Below are 18,219 nucleotides of genomic sequence, written 5' to 3'. Positions count from 1 at the left end.
AAAGGATGGCGGCGTTGTTCACTGTGCGCTGTCGTTTCCAACAGCTTGTCTTATTTCCATTTTCTGCCCGTGCAGTTTCCCAGCCGGACCCACAGCCACATGTCACGAGTGCCTCAGCCGTGCCTGCTCTGGCCCAGCTGCCCAGTTCTGATGCCTTGGCTGCCGTGGCACAGCTCTTCCAGTCCCCCCACGGCCAGGAGGTAAGCGTGAAAATGTCTCCCGTCCGAAGCCTTTTAAATCTGAATGAAATCTGTGCCCTTGTACGACTCCTGCGACTGCCCCTTCCTACCCGTAGCTGCAGAGGATGCTTCAGAACTTCCAGCAAGCAGATAAGACCCAGGTAGTCAATATTGCAAACGACCCGCAAAACCCGCCCCTGATGCCTGTCGTCCAGCACAACCAATACGCTCCACACGCTGAAAAAAACACTTTTGCTGAGGTGATTAGCATATCCTAACCCGCTGCCGTCGCAGACGAATGGCTTCCCACTCAACAGTTTCTGCATTTCGATGCATTTTCTCAGAAACTTCTGGACAGATTCGACTATGATGATGAACCCGAGGATGCAACGGCAAAAGGGAGCCTTGTCCATTCACTGTAAGTGCAAGAACAGTCATCTTGCCATCGATTTTAATGAGCTTGTTTTGTAACAAAAATGGTTGACCTTCACGTCAAAAAGTATTAAGATTTAGCTTATGTTTTGCATCACAAAAAGGATAAGACTGTTTTATCCTTTGGTTAAAAACAGTCTTTTATAGTCAAAAATATGCCCCCTCCATGAGTAACAGTAAAATAGAAAACAGACTTTTAAAAGAATCCCATTGTTTTTAAATTACTCTTGCATTTTTTGTATTATTATTGTTGTTGTTTAAGTGATATTAATTGTTGGAGGGATTTTGTTTTCTCAGGATTGTTTTTGCCACCCAAAATTTAAATTCCTTTCACGCTCAACGAGAACATCTGACTTTTATCGTCAGTGGAATGGCACAGTCTGCATTCATTTTCTGGGTCAAAATAGTCTGCAGTTGTCACGATATTTAATTTCTCTTCTTTCAATTTGTAGTTGCTCATCTTATCAAACGGCCAATGATTACCTGGGAAACGGGGAAAGTTAGATGTACGGTCTTACGAATAATATCCTTTAAATGAACCTCAAAGAATCATTTATCAACATTAGATCAAGAGTGTCAAAATATCCCCTACGAAAAGCACCATCGCAGATGTTCCCGTGTGTCTGCGCTTACGTTGGTGGTCAGTATGGTTTTATTTATTTTCATGACAGAGCCATCCCCGAGAACGCGTTGAACCACTTCCCTGCGCCGATTCCGGACACTGAGAGAGTCCTCCCTCATGCTATGGGACAACCTGGCGGTGTTCAGGTATCCGATGTTAATTCTTTCAGTGATCATTAAGAGTCAAAAGAGTGAAGCCTCAAGCCTTCACGTCAAATATGACATCATTCGATTTTGCTTCCTTTTATTATCATGTCTCGCTTTTTCTAATCCAGTTGTTTTTCTATTCCAGCCCAGCAGAACGATAGGTCATATTGAACAGCATATGATGCCAAATGAATATCAATACCTAAATGAGACGAATTCACAAATACAGGTGATTCTCAGTCCTCTCAGCACATCGCACATACGTTGAATTTTATCTCGCATCGCGAACTCTGAAAGTTTGAACTCGAATCTGTCCGTCGGAGAAAATAACGTCGCCTTGTCGCTGACAAATAGGCACATTCGAGAGAAGAGTCATCTATGAGGAGGGAAGAGAGACACAGGGGACACAGCAGAAGATCCAGATCAGGCTCCAGGTAAGATGCTGTGGAGAGATTTCAGTAAATATGTTTTCAGGCATTGTTCTGCTATTCTGTCACTTGATTTAAATGTTAGTGTCAATATTTCAGGATAAAATGTGACTTCGGTCAATTCATTCTGTTAGATACATTGCACTTCACCCTTTGGATGATAAATTGCAGTTCATCCCTTCAGGAGTGATATTATTCAATGTAAATAATTTCTACTAATCCTTAATTTTTTCCTGGCTTAAAGGTCTCCAAGGAGAAGGAGGTCACGCTCGGCGTCCCGTTCGAGAAGATCGCGACGTAGACGCTCTGACTCGCGCTCAAGAGATCGCCATTGGCGATCGCGATCTCAGGACAGAAGTGACAGGGAGCGAGACCGGGAGCGCAGGCAGAAGGGCCTTCCCAGTATCAAGAGCCAGACACTCAGTGGTACGTGCTCACTCCAAGCGCGGTACATCCGCAGATAGCAGCTACCACACAATGATACATGTGTGCTCGCTTCTATGCTAACAACCATGAAAAGGTTGTTCTAATATTGGTTCTGTGATGCTGTAATAGCCAACACACACAGTATTAAGCACAGTATAAAATTCCCCTCTGGGAGAAAAAAAAAAAACATCTGAAGATATTCTCAGTCGCACTGCAAACTTTAACCTTCGTAGGTAAGTTAAAATTTCAGCGTGCAAATGTGGATAATCTTCAGTTTCCTCAGCTTGTGTATTGTTACATGATGCTGGTGCTTCAAAGTGGGGGAGAATATCGAATTCAGATTAAATGGCCATGATTCTGACAGACAATCGCATCAGGGCAGATTGGACTGGTTAAAGCAGTTTATGGAGTCAAGCACAAGTGTACAAGTCGTCCAGCTTGTTTTTCTGAATAAATAGTGGCAGGATTTTTCTCCCTCTGAAATTCCGCTTTTTCAATGGTTACAACTTTGAATCCACTGATTGATTTACATTTAAAAGTCCCCCCTGATGAGCGCAGCTCTGGTAGAATCATTAGTTGTACACCTAATATAATCATAACAACCACTACCCCTGCCCTGGTGACTGGCACTTAATCAGCCATGGCGGTCCAATTTTAACTTTGCTTCTTTATAATTTGTACCCTTTGGTTAGGGTAGCCTCAGGCTCTTTGATAGTTCCTGAGTAGTAATGGGCGGCTGCTCTAGTATTGCTCCAGCCACTGCTGTGAACTCCAGGAACTTGTCAGACCATCCTTAGTAAATTGAAAGGAAACCCGAATCTAACTGAAGATCCCCCCCACCAACTCACCATGTTTAGATTTAGTTAGTTACAGAATAGGAATTGTCCTGAAAATATATTTATCCATCATTTTGGAACCAGTCAGGGATCAATTGACTAGGAGTGCTTGAATGCATCCAGACCAGCAGATTGTGATCTAAAGAGGTCTTGTGGACTTGTACAACTATTTGCACATGACGTGTGATGGCTTCTGTCATGTTCTTCGATGAAATCACGCAGTGCTGTGGGAATGTTGTAGTTTCAACCCCGCAACTAAGAGTTGACAGGCAGCTCTCAAGACAAGACGACATTAATTAACCTCCCGAGAGATGAAAGGTTGCGCTGTACCTTCCCCACAATTATTGCGTACGTCCTGCAGTATTTGTAATTTGCGGTTCTTCACCGCATCCTTTTCGGTCAGGGAGTTGCTCTAAAACGTTCCCATTTGTTGTTGTTTTGGGGATCCTTTCTTCTCGCTTGCTCTTTGGCTACACTGCAAGCTGAGGTGTCCCAGCCTTTTTAACGCAGCTTCTGCTGCCCGAGGGGGAAACAGGACTTTGCCGTTTGCCCTCCTGATCTTGTTTGAATACGATCACTATTTATGCAGTTGTGTCCAACTCCAGGTGTTGATGTTGTGCCATTACAGTAAGCAGTATTTCACCCCAACCCTCTTTACAAATTCGCTTCGGTAAAATCGTCAATATGAGATTGCAGAGCAGACTTACATTGTATTATAGTAAATCCATCTGTTTAAATCTTCTTGTCCTTTTGGGTTTTCCCTTTAGGGGTCGTCACAGCGAATCAACCTTCTCCTCCTAACCCTATTCTCTGTATCATCCTCTCTCACACCCAACTACCTTCATATCCTCTCCTTCTTTGACCTAGAGTAGCCCAGTTTCCATTGGTACCCTGTAGGTCATCGGTACCAATGGCGGTCGTTGTTAACCTGGACCTCGACCGACCTGATATAATATGATTATTAGGTTTGATTCGCATGTTTGGTTTTGGCAAAACTTTTACACTGGATGCCCTTCCTGTTGCAATCCTGCATTTATCCGGGCTTGGGACCCCCCGAGGCTGGCTCAGGGAGACAGGGAGTCTGCATTTGATCCATCTGTTTAAATCCAATCTTAAATTGTTTGGGCAGAGCCTTGCACTACAGTTGGATAGCAAGCAAAACAAACAAAAAAGGTGCAGTGTACTGATAAAAAAACTGATAAAAAACAACAACTATTCGTCAATTGCTGAGTCAGTCACCTGGTTTCAGCTTCATGCATGTTTTTCAGTTACTGAGGTCCAAACTACAGACTGAAAGCTCCCCGAACGAGTGGTGACATAAGTTGGCGTAACTAAAGTCCTTGTAAAGTATTAAAAGAAATGCTTGGTGATTTTCATGTGTTTGAAACCACAGACAGGAGTCAAGTGCTAAAGGTTTGATTCATTTTGGGAATGGAACTAAATCCCTGTATTTGTAACACTTTTGTAGAGTTACTTTTCAGCCTTTGAAATCTCCAAACTGGTTAACTGTGTGTCTGTATTCCACAAACAATTAAAGACGTAAGTTTACTTTACACTAACATCTTGACCTTCTTCTAGATCTTCACATCTTTTCCAAACCAATGTGTTGTCGGGCAAAATTAACTCCATATGACAAAGAGCCACTTGAGATGTTAAACATCCAACAAGACACAGAATTCCTTTGGTAGATCAAACTTGTGATCCAAGTCTCCTGAACAGAATTTATGGGTTTTGTTTTATTTCTTTTATTTTCCCGGAAGGCCCGATGCATGCAATATTCTTTATCGGACTCAGATGTTCGGTTGACCACGATTGACCGAAGCCTGGTATCTCAGGTGCATCATCTGGTATGATTTAGCCACATGAACAGTGCAGTCAGTCTGTAGATGCTCTGTCTTGTAGAAGAAACACCTTGTCATTGTTTGGGAAGGCATGTTGTGTGTTTAGCAACTCGTAGTCTCGCTAGCCAACGAGCTTGTTGTTCCTGTCCTCTCCTCTTCGTCAAGTTCCCAGTGAATCGCTTGTTTTTATGGAAATAGAATTATACCTGTATAGCCTTATTGGTTGATGAATGGGAGTTTGGAGCCCTGGTTTGACGTCAATAATTAAAGGGAATAATCAGCCGATTGTATTTTAACAAATCATAATTTATCTGTCGCTGCAGTCCTGTGTGGAAATGAAATGTTGGTGTTTAGTGGGAAAGAGAAATGTTTAGTGGAGCCCTAACCTGCTCCAAAGAGGTGTCTTGCTTCCTTTGTATTGAGTTTGTTTTAATGCCCAGCTGTAGTGTGTTGGCTAGTACACCTCTCAGCCATGACATCATTATCATTGACAGGTACAGTGGCACTTGTCAGTGGATGGGATGTGTAAGGAACCATTTGAACATGTTTAATGTTTATGAAACAGGAAAAACTGACTTGTTTTAAGGAGTCTGGTATCTTTGAAAAAGGACCAAGATGTCCGTACTTTCCAGCCCTGTAGTCCTGGTTAATGTTCCCCATCATTGTCTCTTTGGTGACCTCCCAGTTCCACTGCTTTCCCATCCATGGGTTTTGTTTCGCGCTCTCCGATTTCTATTTATCACCTGCCGTCCCGTGCAGGCATCTGGCGTCGGGTCCAGATACAGGTGGGCTGATAACCTGCAAACCTTGGTTTGCCTCCAGTTGCTATACATCTGTCCACCAAATTGATTGAGCTCTTAAAAGTATTGATAAATATAGATCCCTGTTTCAAGTCCTCCAGTGACCCCCTATCATCCCGTCTGCTGTTTGAGTCCATCTCTAAAGTGCATTGGTGTTTGCTAAGGTGTCTCAATAGCCACTGATGGCACAAATCGTACTCGCCATCATTACATTACAAGGAACAGCAAATAAAAGTTTCAACAGATTTTATAGCTCTTAATGGCACTGTCGACATTTTGATGTTGAAAAGTCTGCCGTGCCACTAAATAACCCTCTCATTTTACTAATATTCAGGGGTTTACAACTGATGCTCAACACATTGCTTACTTGTGTCAAATTTGAGTCGTCCCTCTTGCTCCGCCTTAGTTTTCCTTTAACCTTCGCGGTATCGTGGACTGGCCCTCACTGGGTACTATTTGATTGACGAAATGCAAATTTTCTTTTTTGCACGTGAGCTATGTCAAAAGTAATATTGGTTTTCATTGAATGCCGTTGAGTCAGCTGCCCTGTCTCTCGATGTGTCACTTGAAGTTTCTCTCGCTTATACTAGTTATACTAACTATTCCAATAGTATCGATGCAAGTAAAAATTGGTATTAAACAGTTTGAGCAGCAGAGATGAACGTTGCCTAGTATCAGCGTTCCGTGTCATTTTAATGCAAATTATGAGGTTTAAGAAAACCACTTTACAACTTCAGAATACAATTAATCAAAAATTGGATAGTTGAACAAAGTATTTACCCCATTCCCGTGTCGAGTCACGTTTCAGACAGATCACAAGTGTCCGCTGTGATCTAATGTGCTTCTGCTTCTAGTTTGCAGCACCACACTCTGGGTCGGTCAGCTGGACAAGAAAACCCAGCAGTCTGACGTAATGTCACTTTTGGAAGAGTTTGGCCAGATTGAGTCGATCAACGTAAGTATGGCCAATGCCGGCCGCTCATCGGGCGCCGTGTTCCAAAGCGATGGTTCCTTGTATTTTACGGCCACCTTTTGCATTCTGTGCGCAGATGATACCTCCAAGGGGTTGTGCCTACATTGTTATGGTTCACAGACAAGATGCCTACACAGCCTTGAACAAACTCAGTAGGGGGTTATACAAGGTTAATCAGAAACCTGTGAAGGTACATGACCTCAAAACAGAGTGGTTTTTACATTTTATTTATCTCTCTCTCTTTTTTTTTTTTCATGAATAACTCAATCACTACTAATGTTGTTCTTGCTTAGATTGCTTGGGCTTTGAACAAAGGTATAAAAGCGGCACATAAAAAGTTCTGGGACGTGGAGCGAGGCGTCACCTACATACCCTGGTCCAAAGTAAAAGCGGAGGAGCTGGAAAGCTATCGGGAAGGTGGTATGCTGGATGTGGAGACACTAAATCCAGGTAAAGAGTGATCTGCTCTTTAAATCGTGACTTCTCCTACCGCTGGGTATTGGTTGTGGATTTCTCATGATGTCAATTCATGTTCCCTCAGAGTGGACAAATGTTTTGGACCTTAACAAGAAGCCAGCCGTAAATGGAGGGTTGGAGAGTGTGCCAGCAGATGGAACCATCACTGGTCAAGTGCAGGTAATGCTGAAACAGTCTTTAAACACTGTCCTCTCTGATATTGCAAGAGCTGTTGGTGTCGTGGGTATACTTGACAACCTAATGGAGGTTGTCGAGGCAAATAAAGTGTTGCTGCACATGAGTAGTGGAGCTTATCTGAACGACTTTCTCATCTTTTTGTCGTGGCATGATTTGAGTTAGCGTTACATTTCAAAGGATAAACCTCAAATGGCAGCTTTTTCGAAATACCGTGAGTAAGCTTGCGCTGAAGGGTCACCATCCGGCCGAGTCTCCGCCACGGAGACAGTAAAGTGAAAGCGGCTGTGCCTCGTTCGACACCACACAATCTCACGCACTCGCTCAAGGCCAGTCCGAAACTACCCGCAGAACACCTAACAAAAGTAGAATTTCCATTAGGTGGATGAACTCACATTCCTGACATTGTAATAAAACCTACGTACACTAAACGCCATAGGAATGTTTTTTTTTTTTTTTTTGTTCTCTGCTGACAGTGACTCTCTCGGACCTTTTGTATCATCACACGTTCGCATTTATTTTTTTTTCCTCATTTTGATTTTAATATTTTGTGTTCTTATTTGTAAATGGGTCTGTTTTTAGTGGTTGCAAACCAATGTACTGCGTGCAGCTCCGCAGCGCAAAGTGAATCTCCTCATGCTAATTGTAGGAGGTCACCTACGTAAAGGAACATGTATGAAATTATTCTCATATAATACGCCGGAGAAATATTAGTCACACGGGCATCTCGAACCCAGCTCACACGTACACAAGGCCTGACAGTGACGATTTCCAACAGTAAGTAAAATGTTGTGTTTGTCATACAAAGGTTGCAACTTTCTAACTCAACCAAGTTGAATAAGTGATGGTGAGACATAAGAGAAAAAGCTTTTTTCCCCTCACAGTTGTATATAAAATATAGTTAGAAAAAGCACTCAAAGGGGTTTTAATTTAAATTATCTGCTGAACTTTTATAGCTCTGTAGGGGTCACCCACTGAGTCCTCCTGGGAGGAACGCAGAGTTGTAGCCCACAATGGAAACTGACTGCGCTATTTAATTCGGTGAAAATCCAGTGAATTTGCTTTGAATGATTCATACGTTAATCCAGCAAGAAGTGCTAAAGGATTTACAAAAGCTATTCACCTGGAGAGCCCCAATTAAACTGCCCACACAAGTTGAGAGCATTATGCTGTTCCGTCAAAGCCGGAGTGGGAAAAAAAAAAAATGTTCAGAGAGCAAAGCAGGTGGTCAGTCAATATTGGTGTCGAATGGCGGAAGGACTAATTAGACTCTGAAGCAGCCGGATTCACAAGTCATGCCTCTGTAGCGCAACTCCCTTACATATTCATCGGAACAGTGTGAACACCGGAATTTTTAGTTGTCTGTAGACATTGAAAGCATCTTAACAGAAGAGTCCTTTTGATGCTCATATAAGGTAACCATGTCACAAAACAAATTACTTTTAAACCGATAGCTGATGCTGTCATATAGTTCCTAGTCTGGTTAACATTTGGATATCTTGAAGTGTCCACCTGGACAGTTCTGCTCGCAAGATCTTCAGAATGGAATAGACCAGGGGAGTCAAACGTACGGCCCGCGTGCTGGTACCGGCCCGCCAGGGCGTCCAATCCAGCCCGTGGAATAAATCTACAATTTGAAAAAAAATTTATAAAAAATCATGAACTACTTTTTAAAAAATCAAAATGCAGTTCTGATAATGTCTGCTAGGGGCACAATATTTTGGTGCAAAACTCAGACCTTAAAGCAGTGTGGCTTCCGGGTCTGTAAATAGCATTTTATCTTATTGTTAGAAATGTACCTGCTTTTCCCTTGGCCATGACACCCTCATCAGCAAGATGGCATTGTCCAGAGAGAGCAAAGTGGACATGGAGTTTAGGGTTTTCCAAGAAAAATGCACCACTTCTGATTTGTTGGTTGAAGTTAATAAGAAGTATGCTTGGTGTGGATGCGGCAAGTTTCGGTGCTACTGTGAGACTCGCCATGATGAAAAATACACAAATACAACAAAATGCACAGAGAACTGAGAAGACAGAACGGAGGCATAGTGTTGTTGAAATTGCACTTACTTTTCTTCATGAGTCTCAGGTTGTTTGCCATGCATTTTTTTTAAAGGAACAGTTCATTACATACGAATATTTCTATCATCTACCTGTTCCCCTTTACACTGAAAGAAAGGAAAAATTTGGACTTTGTGTTACTTCGAGGCAATTATACTATGATTTTACCCCCTTGACATCAAATTAGGCCGTATGTGGCCCCCAGACCAAAATGAGTTCGACACCCCTGGAATAATGATGTAAGTTAGCACACTTAACAATGGGCACAAACTGATTAGTATAATAGGGGTAGCTGTAAGTATGTACACATATGCCGAAGAATATTTGTACAATCTACAAACGGCGTACATCCAATCAAGTGTTGAGGACTTGGTGTTGTCGATAGCCTTTATATGAATGGTACCGAAGGAATACTGGTTGAACAGCCATTTTTTGATTTGCTTAATGAAGAGTCCCACATCGTGTTTGTTACTGTTTCTAGATCAGCTTGTATTTGAAGTGTTTTGAATGAATGGAGTGTCATTATCCATTGTGATTACTCCAGTGCTGTTGCCGATGATTTCGTATTCTAGGGAATAAGAAAATATTTGCCGGTTCCTTGTAATTTTGAAATAATGATGCTGTAAGGAGCACATGACTGTCAGGATTTCATTGGTGTTACAATTGGTAAGTGGACATTTCATAAACCCCTGGATGTAAGCAGAATAGAGCAGGAGCTGCTATTAAGTGTGATTCTTGTTGGCTTTAGTCAGAACAAGCAGCAGTGAGTGTCAAAAGGTTCCTGTGCATCTGTGTTTCACTTGTAAATTAAGAAACCGTTGGCCAACTTTTTTTTTTTTTTTTTTCCTAAACCATTCATCAGTCCAGCTGTTTTGGAGGAATGCCGATCTACCATGTGCACCTGTGTATCACAGGCTGCAAACAAACTACAAAAAAAAATCCATTCCCTGTGTTTATAAATGAAGTCATGTGTTATGGAATTTTTGAATATACCAACGACTTTATCCAAGAATATTACCGACGGGCTTATTGGTGTTTCTGATGGGTGAGCTGTCTCAGTAGGTCACTGTTTATTGGTCGGCCGTTTGGGGAGAATGGGCATATTATGGTTCGTACCTAGTACTTTCATTGTATAGAAATGATTTGCCTGACAAGAATGATCGGAGCACCCACCGAAGTACAGCAGAAATTGCACAGCATAGTGGATTCTTACTAATATGACCGTCTATGAGCACATTATTTCACCCCCTATTTGGTTACGAACTTCAAGGCTTTAACCGTCTTTAGAATGGGACATTGTAGTTCCATACTGCTGTAGAAGAAGCATACTTATCTTTGCTTCAATGTACACAGGAATCATTCCTATTATGCCAGATATGTTTTTGCACTGGCCAAGTAAACAAGTGTATTCCTAAAAAGTTCCCTCAAGGCCCTCCGTTTTTGGGGGGAGGGAAGTCTGAGCAAAGCCGCCGGTATTGACTCCGCTGTGGACTTGACCTGCCGTCCAACCAGTTGCTAAGGGTCCAATGGACTCAGTCACTCGATGTTTTGGAAAAACCTCAACACGCGTGTGTGGTTTTCATCAGATGTGACGTGTGATAGTCTTGGGGTCGTTGCATTAAACTATTTTCTGAAATGAGATTTTGTATCGTTTCTGTCTTCAATTAGTATCTTGGTATTTAGTTTACAGAGGGCGCGTCCGCTTGCAGCTGCCATGCCAATGTTTCCCTGCAAGTATGTTCTCTTGTCTCTCGGAAAGGAAAGAGCATACGCTTTTACAGATAAGCTCCTCTGCTGATGTGCATTTAATACGCCAATGTTTATTTACTCGTTTCCCCTTCTATTTGCAAATAATCCGTGGCGACCTTGTACAGAGCAGCGTTCAAATAAAACTGGAATTTAAAAACATAATTCTGTGGTATGTATAGAGGGATGTTTGCGTTTTGTAATCTCACAAATGTTTTGAGAAATACCTTCTGTTGAGCGAATAACTTGTCATCTCTAAGAAGATCACAATTTTGGTAGTAGTGTGTGAGAAACATTGCAATAACAATACAAGTTATAGCGGACTTTTTAGGAAGAACAAACCGAGTAAAATAATGAAATGTGAGAACAGAATAGCAGTTATTGATTCACTAACCAAAACCAGCACGGCTGTGTTTTTATATATGGTCTGATTTGTAATCCATCCTATTATCAAAAGTCTTGTTGTTTTTTTTTTTTTTTTTTTTTTTGACACATACCGTTCATCTGCTGGTATCTCGAACTCACAAATTCTAACTAGTCCCGGGCTTTGTCGGCTTGCGGTTCCAACGGGCTGTTTTTCTCGTTCACGCCCAAGATGGACCGCTTTCTGGAGTCAGACCAAAGTTCAACTGATCCTCCTCCATGTGGGTCGGGAAACACCTGCCATCGGCCTTCGTATCCCGATCGAGTGTCTGCTGCTACACGCATTGTCCCAAATCTCTGTTCATCACTTTCAAGATTTTACCCCTATACAAACCTTGAAATCAGAACACAGAGATGAGATTATAGATTGACACGCTTTCACCCATGGTGTTGCAGTGCTCCCATTTACCCCAATCCGTAGCCTCGAATCAGCTTACTGATCTTAAATTTTTAGAGATAGAAGCGCTTCATTGGTTTAGACACACTTTCAAGCAGGTAACGCTGCCGTAATGGAGATCCAAATCCTGCGATCACGGATGGATGAGTCAGATCGAGTCAAGCTGAGCCAGCACGCGTCTGGGGAAAACCCTCCAATAAAACCGTGATCTGCAGTGCACTGCTCGACTGAGCCCCTCATGTCTTGTTGGAGAGTTTGACACTGTTGACTGCCAGTGGCACTTGAAGACCCTGATTGGGAGGGAATGTGCCGAAACCTGGAAAACAAGGTAAGCCAGCGGCACGCTAGCAGCTGACGCACGATCAGAACGTTGCACCGAACCAGCCGAATGTCGTTGGAAACGGGACAGGACCACACTTAGTTTGAGACTTTTTCAAGTCACGTCTGACACATAAAGATGGTGGTGAGCTAAATGGATCCAATGGCCTGTCGGAAGCTCCGAGCTACAAACGACAATCATGGGTTTTTCTTTCCTCTGAACACAAAGCCTCTGCCAACCATTATACATTTCAGGAGAATGATCCCGATGTCACAAAGCTTTCTAAAATCCTTATTTTCTTAGTTTTTGCCACATAAACTCCATCTATTTGCTATGGTCTCCCATCTCACAGAGCGCTGCACCCAATCCCTGCCAATCAGACTTTGGATATGAATCGGTCCACAATCTCAGCTTGCCAGCCAATCCCAGGCCTACCTAAAAAAAAACAAAAAACACAACGGTTAACATGCAGTTACAGGGACTGACAAGTTACCAATTAACCAACACAAGAGTCCAGAGGAAGCCCAACACTGAATAGCTAGTTGACAAAATCCGACCATCTCCTCATCTTCTGGTTTTACCCAAAAACAGGGAAACCTGCAGAGGAGTGTTTTCAACTGCTTCCATTGCGAAAGATTCAAAATGTTTTTTTGGTATACTAGCGGTAAAACACCAAGACAACCCTATACCCTATGTTTTATCCACATTTTAATATATAGCCTCAAACTACTTCTGCACACAAGAAACACAACTGATTTAGCAGTTGCTTATTATCTCCTTTACAGCCCACCGCCGTTAGCAAACAAGCTAAATATTAATACGTTTATCTGTGCATTCAGCCTGTTCAGTAATCCTCACATCCTGATGTTTGTGAAAAATCCGTGACGGGACAAAGTCTGTAGTATTCCTCCCTAAATCTTAAATTTCGGACTTTAGGTCATTTCTGTTTAGTTTTCCATTTATCTGTACAGAACTCTCCTCACGTTCACTCCCACGTAGCCACATCCATGATAATTCCAAGTTTCTATGTAAATCTCACTGGTTTTACAGCAAAAAGAAACACTACTGTCTACAGGCTTTTCATACCTTCAGACCTGCACTGTCCTCTACTATATGTTGCTTTTAAAAGAAACCCATTGCAATCTCATGAATTGTGTGGTTCAGAGGTGTTCTTCCCCGCCCAGGCTCTCCTCCTCCCAAGACAATGTTTGTCTCTCTCTGGTCTCTGCTCTGGTAAAGCAGACCTTTATTTACTTTCACATCCAGGATGCTTTACGACGTGTTCGTCTCCACCTTTGATACACAGAACACCAACGTAAAATCCTTTTCGGTTTCATTTGTTGATTAACTAATGCTACCTCTATGACGTCACCCGTGTAATTTGTGTCAAGTAATTGCTTTGTTTATATTTGTGTCGTATTGCTATATTTTTGGCGAAACCACTTGACATCCCCTAAATCTAAATCAAATGAATCAGACCGTTGGTGTAATTGATAATACCCTAACGGCCTAAAAGCATAATTTGTTCGCTGTAGCGCTCTTAAAATGATAATTAACAACAGCATCCTTTTTATATGGCTAGGGGTTATTAGCTGATTGAAATACCGACCTGCTTTTATGCATTTTCTTTTAGCTGCAGCAACATTGCTAATGTGTACGCTGACACGTACGGCCTTTGTCATCCTACTCCCAGCCGGCATCTGGCCGCTCCTTTGCGGAAGCCGCCGATCTGTGTCGAAGCGGCACGGTGCAGTAAACTCCACGGAAAAACGGCCGATTTCATCACGTTTGTTCAATAGTGGAAATCCCCGTTATTGTTCCTCGACGTCCGTTCGTATGGTGTGTGTTGGGGGGGAGCTCAAAAAGGCAGGACGTGACTTAGCCGTCAGCTATCATTATCACCAGCAACAACCAAAAAAATGGACATTTGACAAGCCTCGTGGCTCCGTGACAAAAGACACTTGAAAATAATTTGACCTTGCCTGTTTTCTGTGTCGGCAGGGCGGACCGAGACTGTACTTCACTTTTTAATCCCTTTTAAGTCCCCGCTACTGCTAGAACACTCAAACAGAGCAGCTTGTATCTGTTCCTATAACCTTTTCCTTTTATATGTATTTTTTGCTTTTTCTCTCTGGAGCTTTACTCCTGAATCCCTTCACAGATCTAGGTTTGTATTGTCATCTTTCTTCTTTTTTTTTTTTTTTTTTATCCTGCCAGTCTAATTCTGCAGAATTGTTGTTCACTCCCCCCATCCAAGGTCAAGCGAACCAGCTGTTGTCTGGGACACGATGTCGTCTACTCTGGTGTCACGCCCCTGTCCGCGATGTTTAAAGTTTAGCTCTGCATTTCATGGGTGGTTTATAACATTAAATAAATAAATGACACAATCTGCCATTCTCCCCACATCTATCACCAAGCGGCAAACAATACGATCACCGCTTGACATTTGAAATGCCCCTTATTCTTTCAGGGGGGGAAAAAAGATCCCGAGATGCCTCATGTGAATCTTACCCGGTAACAGGCGTCAAAGTCGTAGCGGCTGCTTTAGCTCGTCTTTAGCTTCACGACTTTGGTACATGTTTAGGATCGAGAGGCCCTTTTTATATGATGCGAAAGACAATAAAATAGCCATTAGCGATGTGCGAATGATCATTTTTTTAAGCCGGCTCTCCAGATCAGACGCTTTCTAACACGTGGATGGCAGTGTGGTAAATTGGCGGGGGAGAGAAAACACTTAAGAAACACTCAAGTCCGTAGACCCGGAGACCAGCCAGATCAGACCCGTTAGCCCAGGTGATTTTTTTTTGTTGTTGTTGTTGACCAGGATAATTTAACCAGGAGAAGGAATCTCCGCACCAAGCACCTCTCCTGAAGAGAATTACCGCTTGGAGAGCGGAGGGTTTGTGGCAAACAGAGTGGAGGTAACGGAGAGGTAATGAAGCCCGGAACCGTAAACATCGCCAGATTTATCTCTCAAAGTGGCAACTCTTGCAAAGCCCTGATCTCACGTTTATTTTATTAAAAGCCAAAAAGGTACGTTACGACTTAGGCCATTTAGGACGGGATTAGGAATGCAGTTAAGTGGCCTCTAAATGTTAAAAATTTACCGTAATACCAAAATGTAGCATACTGTAGGTTTCTAACCGCCCGTAGTCTTTGCAGATTGCCAAACATGGTTGCGCCACGCAGTGAAACCCACAGATGCTACGAGATGACGTACTGCTAGCTGTCTTTCATTAGAAGCCTTTGTTTCTCTTAAATTCTTTTAAATATATTTTAACATGACAGGCATTAACCCTTTGCCCCCCCCCCCCCCAACCGACAATTAATGTTCATGGGTTATGGGTATTTGCAAGTGTTATTTGCAGTCCCTATGTCCTCTATTGTAAGTCGCTTTGGATAAAAGCGTCTGCCAAATGTAATGTAATGTAATGTAATGACTACAGCTTGGGAAGTTGCCCCTTTTCTTTTTTGAGTGATTTATTGTGTGCCGATGGGGCGGGGGGGGGACTGAGACGGGCCTGACGAAGGTGAGTGTCACAGAAATATTCCTCCTCCTCCCCCGCCGAATCTTCTCACAATTGGACTCTTACCGGAAAGGCGTGTTAGCCGAAATAGACAATCATATTGTTCTTTTCACCCAATGTCATATTGCGAGGCCAGTTTGCTGCCCCTCTGTGTGAAACCTGGTACAAACAACGGATTGAAATCACTTGAGTTGAACCGTCAGGGGATGTTGGTCAAAGACAAGATGCCCAGCTGCCCGGCCCGGGAGGTTTCCTCCGTGGAATTATCTCGGTGGAGAGACGGAGCGGCAGATCTCCAGTATTTTGGAGCGCAATGACACACCAGGGTAAGAACAGACCCCTCTGTTACTACCTCAGATTACTGGCAAAATCAAAACTGATGGATTTATAGCCCATTGTTTTTTTTTTTTTTTTTTTTTTTTTTAATCTTTCATTTTAGCATTGTTTCTTAAATGGCATGAAAGGTTTTACCGATGCCATGTTCGCTCCACCGAGCCTCAATCAACCAAATCCTTTTCTCCCCGAATCAACAAAACATCACAAGTGGTCCAGTTGTACATTCATGGAGCCACCAAATACTAATTACGTTCAGGTTTAATTTAAGGCCTCTGTGGAAATTAATATTTACAAGGTACAAGAATACTGCTGTGCGCCTGCACTTTGAAGCAAGAGCTGCATTCATAAAGCTACTATGTGTAGAATTGGGTTTAAAAAAAACAAAAAAAAAAAAAAACAAGCAAAGCGCCCCCTAATGGCAATTTGCAATAGTAATATTAATGTGTTTTTTTATTTTTGCCACACACACTGTAAAGGAACATGCTCACATTTACTGAAAGTAAATGTTGGTTATTGAACTAATTATAATTAAATGAAATAACGAGAAACATCCCATCATAGTATTTTGTCAAGATAATGTTTTTTATAGCAAGACTTTCACTTGCTCTTGGGAAATGTATTCAAGGTTAGTTTCATTTAACAGTTTCAATTAAGGTAAGCTGTTTAATAGTATTATTGTAACTTTGACTTCAATGCGTGAGCAACGTGCTAATATTAGCACTTTAAGGAGCATTTGGTCTGTCGGCGTGTAACAACTCAAATATGAAAAAATGCAGCAGCGTTCTGATGAGCTGTGCTGCATTGTGTTTTTTTTTTTGTTTGTTTTTTTTTTGTTCAATTCTAAAGAAGGAGTTGTGTTGCCAAAATGTGACCATCACATTTATGCTAGCATACGCACCTCAGGTGAGCATGTTTACAACATTCTCTCAAGTGTAGCGAGCGAAATTTGACCTAAAACCTATTGAAGTTAAAATACAAGAACCATTTTGGGTCGCCTGTCCACCATTAACCCTTTACATTATAAGTATGTTTGCGGCCTTGCTGTTCTTAGCCCTCATCTGATCATAAAGTCAGGTCATTTTTTTTAATTTTTTTTGCAATGATGTGTTGTTAATGTCGACCAGCCATGAACTGTAACTCATCAGCCGCTGGCGAGTCATGAAAGGAAAGGCGTGCCTGACATCAACATTCCAGGAACTTTAAAAAAAAAAAAAAAAAACGAAAACTCGCCTTTGCGAAATGGAAGTGTTTATCGTAACATGCTACAGTGACATTATTTACTCGTCGATGTTTATAACGTATCGATGCTAACACATTTGCTTTCAATCCACCGATACGGCTGTCACCATTGCGTCAGCCGGTGATCAATCTAATCTAATTTTCTACGAATGGCGGTTCGGTTCTGACGAGAACGTCAAAACACTGGGCCGTTTATTTACTCCTCACCGCCGCATCTTACCGACGAAGATAACAACGCAGCGTGAACTCAGCAACCGGCAGACCTGTGTTTGGCAAAGCAGCTAGCGCCTTCGCGCGGCCTATACGGGCAGAGTATCTAAACGCCGATCGGAAAGTGTAGAATATTAATTGCAAATATAATCTGAGTTTTCACCCTGCTGCACAGAAAGGGCTTCCTTTGCTTCTGTAATATGCCAGTATCAATGAATAGCTTTATGTTTTGCAATTCGTGACGGATGAATATTGTTACGTTAGCATCGTCAGAGCTGTTCGGTCAATCCTGGGGCGTCGGTCGGCGGCCATCTTGGCAGAGCACGAGTTCGAAGTAGGATGTTAAATCAACCCGCTAACACCATCAGATTCGAGCCAACGGGCTACCTGACCCGAGTTGAGTCGGGTCAGATAGTAAGCAGAAAATCCAAGTTCAGGTTCATCTTCTTTTGAAAAATTGGAAGATAACTTTGGCGAAGGATCCGTGTAAATTCACTTCGAGTAGATTTTCTTCCATGATTCCATGTGACGACTCGATGGAACTGACGCTAATTTTTTACCGGCGTATCCGGTGGGCGTCGGGCTCCACATGTGTTTTCAATGCGTTGGCTTGCAGAGGCCAGGTGTTTT

At 42.4% G+C, this 18,219-nt stretch overlaps 1 protein-coding gene across 2 annotated transcripts in view; it reads left to right on the top strand.

The window, feature by feature from the left end:
• Window positions 1–18,219, top strand: part of LOC147224192 (SR-related and CTD-associated factor 4-like) — a 31,261-nt gene that overhangs the window by 2,354 nt on the left and 10,688 nt on the right. For both annotated transcript variants that reach the window (XM_086164836.1, XM_086164835.1), the window contains 11 exons: window positions 76–200; window positions 296–439; window positions 524–597; window positions 1,283–1,379; window positions 1,525–1,608; window positions 1,734–1,813; window positions 2,052–2,233; window positions 6,565–6,665; window positions 6,760–6,873; window positions 6,977–7,133; window positions 7,225–7,319. In XM_086164836.1, coding sequence (XP_086020962.1) covers window positions 76–200; window positions 296–439; window positions 524–597; window positions 1,283–1,379; window positions 1,525–1,608; window positions 1,734–1,813; window positions 2,052–2,233; window positions 6,565–6,665; window positions 6,760–6,873; window positions 6,977–7,133; window positions 7,225–7,319 — 1,253 coding nt within the window. The remainder of the gene's footprint in view (window positions 1–75; window positions 201–295; window positions 440–523; window positions 598–1,282; window positions 1,380–1,524; window positions 1,609–1,733; window positions 1,814–2,051; window positions 2,234–6,564; window positions 6,666–6,759; window positions 6,874–6,976; window positions 7,134–7,224; window positions 7,320–18,219) is intronic.

Source organism: Fistularia commersonii, chromosome 18, assembly GCF_037954325.1.
Source record: "Fistularia commersonii isolate RoL2024-O1a breed Wild chromosome 18, RoL_Fcom_v1.0, whole genome shotgun sequence".
In the NCBI taxonomy this organism is placed as follows: domain Eukaryota; kingdom Metazoa; phylum Chordata; class Actinopteri; order Syngnathiformes; family Fistulariidae; genus Fistularia; species Fistularia commersonii.
The sequence above is the reverse complement of the archived record's forward strand: the minus strand, read 5'-3'. Positions and strand labels throughout refer to the sequence as shown.